Raw genomic sequence first — 15002 nt, forward strand, 5'->3', positions numbered from 1 at the left:
CCATACAGTCTAGAAGCATGCAGTACCAAATGCTTAAGATATAGACATGAAACTTTCAGCTTGCAGCTACAAAATAAACTCTCCACCAAAACACCTTTTCTCTAAGTCATGACAGTTATATGTTTTATGTGCTAGAGCTTGAGGTTTATAGCCTTTTCCCACTTCTTTTGCTACTCCCTAGTATTTAGTGATGGAATTCTCATATAACCAAAAGGAAAACGTACCAGGATGGATTTTCTTCTGGCAGACATAACTGTAGTTTCACTGAAGCTTGTGCATCCTTTCAGATTTATACCTGCTGAGCACCCCTAGCCTGATTTCTAGCTCTATATAGCCATTTTTTCTCAAAGTTACAATGACAAAGGAGCCATTTAAAGATGAGTGATCATCTCTGTTTGCATCTGACCACATTATTAATGGCTGAGTCTTCATATTTTTCCTTAGTAATTTGAAAAAAGTAAATCTGGGCTCTAGCCAAAATGACAATCAAGAAGCAAAACACCTAGTAAGAAAAAGTTTGTGATGAAGACTAAGTTTCTAGCTGTGACAGTTCACTGACAATGTATTAGTTTTATGTCTCTACCCCTTGCACCATCCTTTGTCTTCAAAAATACTCAGCAAACAATTCAGCAGAAGCAATTGACATATTCCCTAATGAGACAAGATAGTGTCCTGTAATGATGATGACAGCAAATTCACTAAGTGAACTGCAGTTTGAGAACTTTGGAAATTGATCAAACTGTGATTCCCTGATTGCTTACTTAATTACCTATTAGTCTCCCTCTTGACCCTCCATACCCCAGTTGCTTTTGTCAGGACTTTGGTGACTGTGGAATTCTCTGTTAGTCCTGCAGGTTGTGAATATTTGAAGAAAAGATTCTGGTTTGGGGATCTTATTTTATTTGCACTTAATATGTACTCTTGGTCAGCTAGCAAAGGGGGAATGTAGAGATCTGGACTCCTACAGTGCTTTCTGCATCAGGCTAATAACTGTAAAGAAGAAGATTTCTGAATTCTATTTATTATAGGATGGATACAATTAAAGCACTGTACCACCAGGTGCTGAGCACCTTAAGAAGCTTCTTAACTCTGGGAAGTGTAGTACTGTGTATATTTAGCACTTAGTGATGTTCTGCTGCTGAAGATATCTGGTCAGAAGAGAAATGTACAAGGGAAGAACCTATTTTGGTGAATGGTACAAGTGATTTATTAGTGAGACTCTATTAAATTTGTAGCCAGTTTAGGATCAGAGCTCCTAGAACTGTGATTCAATTTTGTTGGCAGAAGTGAAGAAATGTCCAAATTCTATTAATACCTGAGTGGTGAAATATAGCATTCTTCAGAATAATAATCAGAAAAGGCTACCTCAAGATGATTATTTAAGCCTTTCTGTAATTTTTTTTTTTAGAGAAGTTATTTTTAAGGAATGAGGGGCAAGGAGGAATGTGAGTCCCTGTGCACACAGGAATAGAAATGGGGAGCTATTTCTGCTAGAGCAGAGCAATTGCTGCCTTCTGGAGGAGAGGCTAGGACTGCATTTCAGAAGTGGTGAGGAAGTGCTCTTCCCACACTCAGTCTGCAAACGTCCTTCCAGATGAAAAGCACTGAGAACTTTGCAGTTGTATTGATACAACAGATATGCCTTATCAAGTTTAACTGTGTTGCTCTTCTGCCTGAAGAGTTGAGGGGGCCTGGAAAAAAAAAGATTTGCAGTGGCTAACAAATGTGTTATTCACAAGTTCCCCTATCTTCCAGCCTGTGTAAGTCCTCTGCTGTAGAGTGTTCTAGGAACGTGCCAAGAGTGCTCTAGAAATGTGCCAATAGTATCTAAATAGTATCTCTTAAAATTAGGGGATAAGATAAGATAGATTTGACCTCGCAGTAGCCAAAGATGATGTCCAAATGTATTTCTGTATGTTCTGCTATTGGTAGCACTGAAAAGCTTACTTAAAGTTTAGGGATAGTTCTGTTTGCTTGTGTTTCAGTTACTGTGTGTTCCAAATAATGCTGTCTCATAGGGGAAAAAAAGGAAGTCTTGATCAATCTGTGGTTTTTATTGTGTTTGCTGCCAATTAGTTGAACAATCATAAGCTGCTATGGAGAATAACCTTGTCATTATAATCAGGTAAGTGTTTAAGTGGGTGGAAAAAGAAATCAATCCTTCTGCAATGGGATTTAAGGTTACTGTTGCTCAAGATCCAGGTCATACATGTGACTTTCTTATATGACCTAACTGCCTCTTTGGGGGAGTTTTCTCTTTGCACCATCTGAAGTGACAGTTATGATATCTTGCCTGAAACAATGCCTAAATTACAAGGAATTGTATTGGCCTGTGAGAGTTTTTCCTCCTGTTCTTGCTCTTGGTGACCTGCTGTGCATGTTTTATTAATCACTTGGATCTCCATGGGCACTAATTTGCCAAAAGAAGAACACCAATAAGCAGAAAGAGTTGTATAAAAATAGGGCTAAAGCATAAAGATATCACCAAGGGTGGAGACCATATCTGAGCTTGAGCTTTTCTGTTACGGAGCAGTGGCTTTCCTGGCTTGTTTTCATTTGGGTAGTAGATGGTGGTAGGGGCTTATAGCTATTTGTTACCAATATCCTGCAGGGAAGTTGGTTACTTAAAAATATGTCATCTGTGTTGACAAGACTCTAGCGCATGCCTACGTAGACAGTCATGTACACATGTGTATGTACATATGTCTTTGAAATACCATTATATGGATGTTTATATATATCACTCCACAACTAGATGGTGATACATTTGAAAGTTCATATCCATTTACTAAAGTATTTACATACTTTAATCCAAAATAAGGCCAGTGCATAGATCTTTAAAGCCACAATCAATTAAGTTCAAGAAAGTAGTTAATTACATGCCTAATTTTGAGCATGGGCTTGCCTCCAAATGCAGTAAAATCTTTCACACGCTAATCAGCAGTGAAACAACAGTTTATTGTATGACAATGTTTAAAGCAGTACTTATATATGAAACGTGTCTGAATGTTTTCTCCTTGTTTGTGATGCAGTCACTCTCTCTCTTTTAAAGCTATCTATGAACAATCTTGTGAGGCTTATCGACACCAAGGGAAGACATCAGGTTTCTTCTACATCGATTCTGATGGAAGTGGACCTCTTGGACCACTCCGTGTTTTTTGCAATATAACAGGTAATGAACTAACCTTGTCTTCAGTGCTTTATATTGCCTCTAATATGATTGTGAGATCTTCTTACTAGTACAATAATAGGCACAACAATAATACTGCTCAGTAGTGGGGAAAAAGCAGAGAACTGGTAGTCACTGAGGTTCAACTCTGAAATGTTTCTTTAAATAGGATCTAAGTAAAAGTAATTTTTAAACAAAATTTGAAGGGCTGACCTTGTACTGTTGCTAAGTGGTATTTACAATGCTATTTGCCCCTTATAAAGGGCACTGCTGGTATATTTTTCATAATAGCATCACTTTTAGTCAGATGTTTATGTTTTTCCACTAAAGGTGCAGAAACTTAGAATTCAAACTTTATTTTGTAATTGAATGATTTCTCTGCTTAACTAGAACACTAGATCTGAGAATGATTATTAAACTCCTTGCACTGAGCTAGCTGTAAACCCTTCCAGTCTGACTTAAGCAGGAGTACCTCCTCTCAAATGAGTATGCTGTGTTTGATGTCCCGGAGAATAGAAACCTTGACTGTACTGGGTACCTCCATGGAGAAGAAGGCATGATATTCTTAGAAGGAGGGACCCCAAAGGGCAAGTAGTGGAGCAAGAGCCTGGCAAGATGACCTATTGGTTGAGACTTTTTAACCTTACAGATATGTAGTTTTTTTTAAAAAAAAAAAGGAAAAAAACAAATATTTAATAAGAAGTGCCTCCTTCACTGTGAATCTCATAAGAATTGAAACAGAATTTCACCTTTCTGTCTGAATAACCTTCCTTGATCTCCAGTATGGGAAATATGCTCATTTTTATTATTTATCATAAAAATATGTGTTATCAAAACATTGTCAATCCTTTTCATCTCTGCTGAAGAAGTAGGATTTTTGACAGACTCTTTGCAGAAAGCAGCTGCTTTCCTCAAATAAATTTTATCTGGCAGAACTCCAGAATCATATGCCTGAATTTCTCTCTATCTGCAATGAACTTGCTGACGTTCTAATTTTATTTTGGTTACGAGAAAAGTGGAGATGGGGAAAACTGGCATAACCTTCTAGCCTGGATAACTTCTTTGTATTTCTTCTTTTCCTCTAGATGTCTTATCTGAGGCAGGGGAAGGTTGTTTGCCACAGGCATCTCTATCATTTCTGTTGCATAGAAGAAGGTTGAGACACAGAAAAAAATTAGTATTTTACAGTTGTTCAGAGAGTTTGAGGTACAATTGGGTTTTGCTTCTGTATCATCTAAATATGGTTTGGGTGGCTTAATAAGAGGAACTTCTTTTCTCTCTGGGAACACACCTTATTGATACATTAATAAAATTTTTTTTCAGTAGTAGATTATGTGGAAAGTATAAATAAAAAAAAAAACTTAATTCTTAAACTTATGAAGTTTAACCATGCCAAGTGCAAGGTCCTACACCTGGGTCAGAGCAATCCCAGGCACAGCTACAGGTTGGGCAGAGAAGAGATTCAAAGCAGCCCTGTGGAGAAGGATTTGGAGGTGCTAAAAAAATGAGCATGCGTCGGCAGTATGCACTCACAGCCCAGAAAGCCAACCGTATCCTGGGCTGTATCAAAAGAAGCGTGACCAGCAGGTCCAAGGAGGTGATCCTGCGCCTCTAATCTGCTCTCGTGAGACCTCACTTGGAGTATTGTGTGCACTTCTGGTGTCCTCAACATAGAAAGGTCATGGAACTGTTGGAACAAGTCCAGAGGATGGCCAGGAGGATGATCATGGGACTGGAGCACCTCCCATATGAAGACAGGCTGAAAAAGTTGGGGCTGTTCAGCCTGGAGAAGAGAAGGCTGCATGGAGACCTCATAGCAGCCTTCCAGTATCTGAAGGGGGCCTGTAGGGATGCTGGGGATGGACTCTTCATTGGGGGCTGTAGTGACAGGACAAGGGGTAATGGGTTAAAACTTAAACAGGGGAAGTTTAGGTTGTATATAATGAAGTTCTTTACTGTTAGGGTGGTGAGGCACTGGAATGGGTTGCCCAGGGAAGTTGTGAATGCTCCATCCCTGGCAGTGTTCAAGGCCAGGTTGGACAGAGCTGCCGCGGAAAGGACTCAGTCAGAGACCAATATGATCAGACAAAAAGCCATTTATTGCAAAGCATTAACTCCTTATATACTATTGCTTACACACACCTACAGCAATTTGGCATATCATGATTGGATACTTGTCTTGAAGACCCTTAGTGACTAACATATAATTGGTTAAGCACAGGTGTGAGAACTTGACCTCGAACGCTTGCCAACAGTCCACAGTTCTCATCAGTCAGTGAATTCCAGCTTCTTCTTATCTTGCTTGCTTAAGCTTCCTTAGGCCTCCCATGGCCTTGCTGTATCCCTTGGAGTTATTCAGAGCTCATGTACCAAATATCCATTCTCTTGTGAGAACACTGTCTCCACACAGAGCCTTGGGTGATATGGTTTAGTGTGAGGTGTCCCTGCTCATGGCAGGGGTGCTGGAACTAGATGATCTTAAGGTCCTTTCCAACCCTAACTATTCTATGATTGTATGATTCTATGCATACAGGTATGGATTCTGAATTTGATGCTGTTTTTGGGTGCTCCTTCTGCATAGTTTTCTGAAACTAGCAATATTCAGTGGAAGTCAAAAAGTAATATTCTATGTTGTTATATTAGAAACATACAAAGAACAAAAAAGTCAGCATTATTGTTCAGTGACGTAAATCCATACCACACCTCCTATCAATGGAAAAATACAGATGGTTCAGAGCCATGGATGTCTTCCTCATATGGGGAGACTAAATAAATAAAAAGATGGTGGAGGGAACTATCACAGGAAATCAGGGACATCATACGTGGCTTAAAGAAAGCAAATAGCAATTGATTCTTTTTCATAATATATGAGATAAGAGATAGTGAAATTATTATATAGCAGGATTGGAGGTGAAGGGTGTTAGTTTTCTTTTTCCTGATGCAATGAATAATTCAACTTGAAACTTACTACCACAGGATGTCAAGGGGGGCAATGTAACAGGGGGAAAAAAGCAAGCTGGAAAAAGGCCCAGTCTTGTCTGATAGATTCAGAAAGTGCAATTAAACATGGAGGTTTCGTTGCAGTTCCCAGCTCAGGTGTCTGTGAGGCAAAGATTGCTGGGAAATGGGAATGAGTTTCAAGAAAACCTGCTGGTTTTCCTTGCTTTCCTGGGTATCTGTTCACACTCTAAAACAGAGGTTGCCTCTTGGTGTAAATGAAGCTTTGCTCTTACATTGGCAGTTCTTTTTGTATACATTTCAAGAAACAGTAACCTGTTTGTGCCCAAAACATGTTCAGGCTGAAGAATTTGGAGATGAAATGGAAAATCCAGGAAATAATGTATTTGGTGGTTTTAGAAGTAGAGCTGCCGAGAGCTAGGAAATACAGTGCTTGAATATGTGAAGGATGAGTTCAAAGAAGGAATCAGAACATCAGAAATGAGTAGTGTCACTGCACTTAGAGAACAATGTTGTTTCTTAATGTTTACTTACATTGGTTTAAAATTCTAATTTTTACCTCTTTAATTGAACCAAGTAGAGATCTCCTTTGTAGCTAGTTATTAACCAGGGCAGTTACTAACCAGCTTTCTCGCATATTGGTGTCTACTTATAGGCATCCAATATGTGGATATGGGAAGTGTCAACACTGCAAGTTAATTTACTGTGTCTGTGATCCCCGTGATTTCTCTGCAGCCTGTCAACTTTCACAGTCCACTGAAAATTCTGAAGAAATCAGAAAATTGTCACAATTCTGTGTGTGTTGGGAGGGATTTGGACAATCATAGAAAGACAAGGAGGGACAGAGAAATAAAGGAAGGGAAATTTTTCAGAGAGAAAGGAAGAAAAAAGTATTGTAAACATAAAGCCAATTTTCAGCATGGTAAGAAATTTAATAGTGAAGTGTCACAGGACATCTGCAGAGACAAAGGTGGATAAATGTATTTATTTGCAGTCTGGAGAAGTGGCTAAAAAAACAAGGTGACAAAAAATTGTAGATGACATGCTATTTAAGTTGGTCAAGAAGAGGTAAGTGTTTGAAGCACTTTAGAAGGATCTTATCATAAAGGTTATTTATTTCTAGCGAAAGTAAAATATGTTGTTGAAATAGGAGGTTGTCAGGAACAGTAATGTACTTAAGGCATAGAAAGATATCTGTTCAAAGAGAGGCTAGAAGTAAATAATCCAGAGGTATTCAGATTGGGAAGACCCAAAGTGAATGAACTTCATTGACAGAAGCTATGTTCATTTCCATATTCTTACAATAGGAATAAAGAGGCAGCTTGATGGCAGTGAAAGACAACAAACTAGATTTAAATTAAAAAAAAAAAAAGACAGCACCTTATTAACATAATGTTGTTTACACCTTCTATACCCGTCATACGCAAAGCAAAGTCACTTTCATGGGGAAATTCATCAATTGTAAGACAATGAAGACTCTAAGCTGTATATGCATTTGCATGGGGAAGTAAACCATGTATATGTGGCCAAACCATGATCATATGTTGCTGAATGTTATGAGAGAAACCATGAGGATTTGTGTGGGTCAGTGTAGGGATTAATACTTTGGGATGATTGTGTTCAGCTCCAGGAGAACGTTATGAGCTTTTCCAGTGACATCTGCTTATGAATGTGAACTGGCTCTGCTTTTTTTACCTGGATTCTCTCATGATCCACGGTACTCTATGCCCACACTTTTTTGCATAAAGTACAGAGAGAATGTATCCTGTCATGCTTTGGGGTAATGAACAGCCACGAGTGCCGGGGAAGAAATTTTCCCTGTAGGCTGATTGTTTTATAATTAGCTCAGTTAAATTAATCTTTGCTTCCCACTGAAATGAATGATAACAATATAGTTAATATAGCTAATGGACCCTTTGAACCTCTGGTCTGACAGTCTTTCTATCGTTATGAACATTATTCTTTTGTTGCTTAGAAATCTATGGATCTGTCTGGAGTACTACTTAAATGCTAATAATCATATTCACCAGTGCAAAGTCTATAGACATGCAGTCTACATCCATGTAGTTGTTTTGCTGCCCTGTATGGAAAATGTAATCACCTTTCCTCATCTTCTCCCAGGTAAATTTTGCTCTTGATATCTGAAAGATTTAGTTACACTTTAGTCATTCTGTCATGTACTTTACTGATGCTATTTTACTGTATGCAGACTCTAGACTATCTAATCAATAATGCTTAGAAATTGCCATGACTATATCAGTGATTAATTTTATCTTACTGGCTGGTGTCAGCCTCCTGGTTCAGCACCAGAAGAATGGCAGGTCTCCTAAAAGCTCCACTTCTTTTCTGCCAGGCTCACGCAAATGTCTGAGCTGTCACAAGGCATATAAAACAGCAGGAAAGTGATTATGTTGTGTCTCTCAAAACTTACCTTAGATGAAAGAGACTGAGTCAGAGAAGATTGCATTGTTGTCAAAAGTGTAGTGAGTGTGAGCACAGTGGAGACATGCCCATTTTACACTAGGAAGTAGTTCAACAACTTCCTCTTCACTGCTTGTTGAAGATAGACTGTATTAGGGGAAATACAGAAATGGAGGATCAAGAAAGAGGCTGGCAGGTTAATAGTTTGTGATCCCTGGGCTTCAGCACAACACTGGGGATGAGGGTTCAAGGGGTTGCAGAAGAGGTGATTTCTTCTCATCCATGAGAGACACCTGGCATGGTCATTCTGCTGATAGAGAACTGTGGGCTCAGACTGAGCAAGCTTCATGACTGGGGTGTAAGAGCTGGGAACCCAGCTTTTCCCTCTCTGCCAGGGCCAAGGCAGCACGTCTATGAAGCATGGGGCATGGTGCTTTCCTGGTTCTGGCTACTGATGGAGAACAGTTCCAGGCATGGACATCCCTAAGAAATGCACACCATAAGTGCAGTCTACCAGCACCATTGGAGAGTGGGCTGCATGCATGACTGAGAGGACAAGAACTTCCCCCCCAGAACTTCTTCCATGGAAATGCATTGTGATACCCCTCTACGGGCTGGAAATGGCTGAATCAGCAATTAACAGGAAGCTGAGGAGCATAGAACAAACTGCAGAAGAACATATTGCTGGATCAGCTAGGAGGAAAAGAAAATGCATAAACATGAATAGGTTTCATAGGAGACTCAGAAAACACTTTTTTGGATTCAGTAAATTAAAGCTATTTGTGATAGGAAACTGGCTTTTCTTACACCCCTAAAATAATATTTGAATTTATAATATTTGAATATTTAAGCTGCCACTGCAGCTTAAAACAGTGTGGTGTTCAAGGAGGAGAGTCTATCTGTTGTGTGGTTACTCCTATAGTTACAGGTACAACTTTCAGGACAATATTTAGCATTCAACGTAGAGTGCCATGAAACAAATGCATCATATGAGTTCTCAGAGCAATTTTTCTCTCCCTCTTGTAGCATTTACAGTATGTTTGGCTTGTCGGCAATTTAATCAGTCTGAATAATCTTGTTTTGTGACAAACCTCCTAAATCACAAAGGAGTGATGCAGTTTGTATGGGTGAAATGTGCTCCATGGGGATATTTAAAGTTGAAGAATAAAAATGAGAATTAGACAATACAGAGCTCATTGAAAGCTAGTTTTCCAGCTGCTCTAATTTTCCACAATTTAATTTGTGTGCCGTCAAAAGCAACTTGGAGGCTTCCAGCAAGATGACAGAGGAATGGGTGAAGCTAAACAGAGGGTCTAAAATGTGCTGAATGCATTGCAGTCCCATGCTGTAAAAACATCTCCTAGGGCCAAATGCAGGCAGCATAATATCCTAGTAAATTGGACCATTAAATAAAACTGTGAAGTCATAAAGCTGTAGCATTACCCTGAAATTAAAGCATTGTCACCTTTGAATTATGGAACAATTTAACAAGCATTTAGGAAATATGCTTTTGAAGGCTGCATTTAACTATTACAGGCTATACAGTAGATGCTATGTCTTCACTCTCCTACTGGGTTTAGAATTACTTTCAGCTTATGTGTGGTTCAAAATTTTACCAAGCTGAGAATGTAATAAAACAATAAAGTTAAATAACAGAAGGTAAAATTAGGCAGTGACCTTTGCCTGGAGAACAGCTTTTTCATTCTCATTGCAAATTCAGAAGCACAGGGAGAGCTAGTTAAATTGAGTAAACAGGAAAAAAAACATATAGTATGGATAGATATAAAAACATGATGATAACTTCTTTGCTGAAAGAGAAAGGAAAAGATATCCTTATCTGCCTAGTTTAACAGTTTCCAGGTATGGAAATGTCTAGAAGGAACTAGTGGCACTCAACTTGATTTGCATCTATGATTACAGTGCCACGGCCTACAAATGCAGTGAAAACAAAACAAAAAAGAATAAAGATTAAAAAAAAAAACTAACCTGAACCTCATATTGTGAAACAGGAACAATATTTCAAGGCCTAATTTCAAAAGCCATGGACGTAATCTGTGCAGAGGCATGCCTCTGCAAAGGCATATGAAAGCCTTAGAGCTAAATTGCAGACAGCCTCACACTGCTTTCTAGGTGTAGTGATCTGTGTGCATGTCGATTGCAGCTACATTTCTGACACAGATTCTGAAGCTCATGCATGTGAATTTGAGGAAAATAATATATTTTTCTTAATGCTGCTGGGTTTAAGGTGGAGAAAATGGTGCTTGAATAAAATGCAGAAGTTGACCTGAATGATGAGGGTCTTCAGAAGAAAGGCTGGGAATATTTTTGTGTAGTTTTCAGATCTATGGAGGCAGATACACATAGTCTTGCTATTGTCTTGGAATGGTTAAAGAATTTACTGCCCTCCTGCTCTTAGTTACTTCTCCCTCAGTCAGTTGAGATGCTGGAGGGAGAAGTATCAGCTCTCCCACTCTGTCCAAAGCAAACTAAAGATTAAATCTTTTTCAGGCTCATTTGCTGCATGTAATCAAAGGGGTGTCTTTTTGAAAGAAGGAACTTTCCCTATTGTTGGGTTTTTTTTCTGTCCATATCTAGCAGGTGCATGTGACTTTGTGCACATTACCTAGACCATCTATGCTTCACATCCTTCTTGCTAAAATATGTGTACTTATTTTTTCCCTGGGAAGTGGGAGGAAGTGTGGCTGAAATAGTTGAATTTGTCTCTCTTCTTTCTCTAACATTGTTGTCACCAGCTCTTATGTCTTACATCCGTGGTGTGTTAGGCTGCCCTTCTAATCTGAAGACTTCCTTTCAAACTACAAGTTTTTAAAGCCTCTTTCACTGCTTTGTTGTTGTTGATGTTGTTAAAAAGAAAAAGGTAGCAGAGGATGTGTTTCCCTGTGCTCTTTCTACACTAGCTACATAGGGAAAAAAAACTTTCGAATGGCGGTAGCTTTTGCCATCCCACAGGGATGCTTGGTGGTGGCTGTGACTTTCTTTTCACTACTAGATCAGTGAGCTGAATGTATATATTTTGCAAGAATGTGTTGATGGTTACCTTTACTTCCAAGATGGAACACAGAGGGAATCTTTGAAGTGACCAGCAAAGCACAGATCTCATTGATCTGTAAAATCTCTGAAATGTAAATCTGGAATTCTTCCTCTGTGATATCACTTTTTCGAACTCTCTGTTCTTATGTACTTGCAAAATCACAATTACTTTGAGTACAGAAAGAAACTTTGTTTTCCTTTTCCTTCTCAAACTAGAGGATGGAAAATTTGAAGTTGGTGTCTCAGTTCTAAAACATCCTGTGGAGAAAAGCAGTTCTTGAATGTCATAGCTCGGATTTCAGGACAGCTGAACACAGCTGTAATGATAACAAGACGACTGAAAATTAATGAACCATTACAGAGGAAAATCAGATGAAGAACTGTCTATTGTCTGTCCAACACACTTGTTAATGAGTGCTTGTCCCTAACAGTATGTTTGTTGAAGCCTTGTCCATCCTCATTTCAAAGATGTCAATTAATTATGTTTCTAACACTTCCTGGAAAGACTGTTTCATGCTATGATATTTTAAAGAAGTTTTTCCTAGTACTCCTATGTTGCTTCTAAACTACTAGGTTTTTATACTTTCAACTTTTCAGGTACTGACACAGCACCTTTCTTGGTGCACAAATACACAGCCTGGAAAGCACAGTGTTGTTAACCACTCTGAAACTCTAGCCTGGTGTAATTCCTGAACAGCACTGTAGCCACTATTGTAAGCATTGATTTTATTGTGATTTCTCAGAATTATGTTAATAACTTTCAGTGGGGAGGCTCTTATGACTACCAATCTGGGCTTTTCAGCAACCAGTTAATTCCATCATCTCTTGGGTTTACATGTTCCTTACAGTATCAACAACTTGGTGTTTGTCTTTTTTAGTAGATTTTTCAATGAATGTAGGAGTTAAACTTATTCCAACTTCAGTGAGAGGAAAGTTAGAACACCCTCAACTGCTTTGTAAAAATCCATTCTGTTCGTGTCAGTCCTTGAGAGAACAAAAATAAAAACAGTGCGACCCTAGCTGATAACAATCAGTACTTTCAGATGTGTGTTATGAAGTCATTGAATTATATTATGTTGGGTGCAATATGTGTGCAGGACTGTGCAGGGTATTGTGCTACAGTGTTGACTGTGACTGCAATCACTGGGGCAAGTTTTACAAGCAATAAATTTGTGATATGTCTTGTGATTTTAATCTAAATTTTGTGTATCAGACATTGCAGCAGTATTTCTTTCAGCTCCAATGCACAGGATCTGTGAGCAGCATCCTGAACTCAGTAAGAACCCCAGAATTACAGACCTGTGAGCAAACTCTTTCTGCCTACCATCACACAGTAATGATAATGTGAGTGGATGTATGGTTTGCTGAGCATAAACTGTCCTTAATGCCATACATTACTGGGAGAGTATTTTCCCCATAACTTGCAGCTTGGACTTGGAACACACCTCTTTAGATAGTCTTCAAATGGTGGTTTTTACTTGCTTGTCATCTGAGTGCTTCCATAATGACAGTCCATTAAATCATCTGAGTGTCTTTGCATGTATAGATCATTTAGGATTTTTATACACCTATTAAGAGTTATTTTGAAGTAATCTGTGGGGTATTTGTAGCCTGATGAAAAATACTTCAACTGCAGTGCATTACAGTGGCCACATAGCTACTAGATTTGTTATGCTGGTGTATTGAAGAGTAGCTGGAAACCCCATGGAAGCTCTGCAAGAATTTCAATTAGGTAGTCTAGTAAAAACTTCTGAACACTTAGATGCATGGTTTTTAAGATCCGTTTAGAAAAGATCTGATTCAGTGTTATCCAGGGTTTCCCTGTTGAAGCATAAATAACAAGTTAGAATCTCTTGTCTAGACCTTGCCTCTTACTCTGTAACTCTAGGTTACTGCAAGTCAAATTGAAATCTTCCTTTCATCAAATGATTAGAATTTACTTCCTTAAATTTTTGCCCAGTCAGTATTTTGTAGGCAAGCAAGGTCTTTGATAAAGAGAGAATTTACTGAGTGTGACTCTTCATAATATTGTGGAGCACATGCAGGGCTGAGTCCTGTGAATACTTATTAAGGAGTTTGCCTTTTGCTCTGGGTCACTTCAGCAGATTGGCCATTCAGGCTGTTCTTGTTATCTTACCTGTTACTATCTCACCAGAACAAGCTGGGAAACAGCCTCCCTGGTAAGCTAATTGCTTCTAATTGCAATGTTCTACCTATCATGCCAACCCCAATGCTGCTCATAAGCTGGGTTGTTACAGTGCTGGTTGTGCTTAAGCCTGGATTCTGCTGTCAGCTACAATATCTCTTGCTCCGCCAGCAAATGCAATGAAGGAGATGAGAATGGGCTTCCCAGGATGGAAAAGTATCAAGATTTACAGTTAACTACAGATGTTATATCATATGTTGTTCTGTACCATCATCTAAGCACAGCATCACTCAATTTATATACAGAAAAATCTGAAAACTGAATGAGTGATCTGTCTTCCAACTGGGTGGTAAGAACATACTCTCTGTTCTAGCTTCCTGGCAACAGTTTGTAATTTCTGTTTGTGGTGAATTTGTGCAAGTTCATCAGCCACAGTTCTCTGCTACCATTTGTTGTTGTAACAGAGTAGGCTTTGCTCTCAGATAGAGCTATTTTTGTAAAAGATCAGTGGTACCCCCATAATTATCTCTTTTCTTTCAGGGCCAAAGCTAACTGAAAGGTATCTAATTTTCTTTGGGTACCTGGCGATAGAAGATGCTGCAGATTTCCTATGGTTCCCAGGGAGCTGGTAGTTTCTCTCTTGCTCAGCAGGCTCTGTAGTGTTTGCTTGTTGCAAGTTTTTTGCTGTTAACTTCCCATTCAATCCTTTTTCATTTAACAGAAGACAAGATCTGGACTGCAGTGCAGCACAACAACACAGGGCTAACCAGAGTCCAAAGAGCTGATATGGAGAAGCCATACACCATGTTCTTTAATTACAACAGCAGTGCGGAGCAGCTTGAAGCCGTGATACACAGTGCAGAGTATTGCGAACAGGAGGCAGCCTACCACTGCAAAAAGTCACGTCTCCTGAATACCCCAAGTAAGCACCATGATCCCAAATCTTTCCTTGTTAACTCTTAGTTGGTTATACAGCAGGTACAGGCTGTACTGTAACTGAAGAGAAAAAAACAAAACAAAACAAAAAAACACAATCAAAATGAGTACAGAATAGAGTGAAAAGCCTTTTACATTCTTGGATACCACCATGCAGTGCCTGTCCTCGGATGCAAGAGGGGCATAGCTCAGCAAGGGAGTTTCTGCTTTGTAAGTTCACGCATACAAAGACTCTGAAAGCTTCTACAATGGAAAGTCCTACTAAGAAATCACAAGAGCTGCATTTAGCTGATAGCAAATTGATATGTTTCTTAATTTGCA

At 39.0% G+C, this 15002-nt stretch overlaps 1 protein-coding gene across 1 annotated transcript in view; it reads left to right on the forward strand.

Annotated features, from left to right (window-relative positions):
- The window catches only part of CNTNAP5 (contactin associated protein family member 5), a 295407-nt gene that overhangs the window by 198853 nt on the left and 81552 nt on the right, over window positions 1-15002 (forward strand). The window contains exons 14-15 of the mRNA XM_031053410.2: window positions 3053-3172; window positions 14467-14667. Coding sequence (XP_030909270.1) covers window positions 3053-3172; window positions 14467-14667 — 321 coding nt within the window. The remainder of the gene's footprint in view (window positions 1-3052; window positions 3173-14466; window positions 14668-15002) is intronic.

Source organism: Melopsittacus undulatus, chromosome 4, assembly GCF_012275295.1.
Source record: "Melopsittacus undulatus isolate bMelUnd1 chromosome 4, bMelUnd1.mat.Z, whole genome shotgun sequence".
NCBI classification, from domain to species: Eukaryota; Metazoa; Chordata; class Aves; order Psittaciformes; family Psittaculidae; genus Melopsittacus; species Melopsittacus undulatus.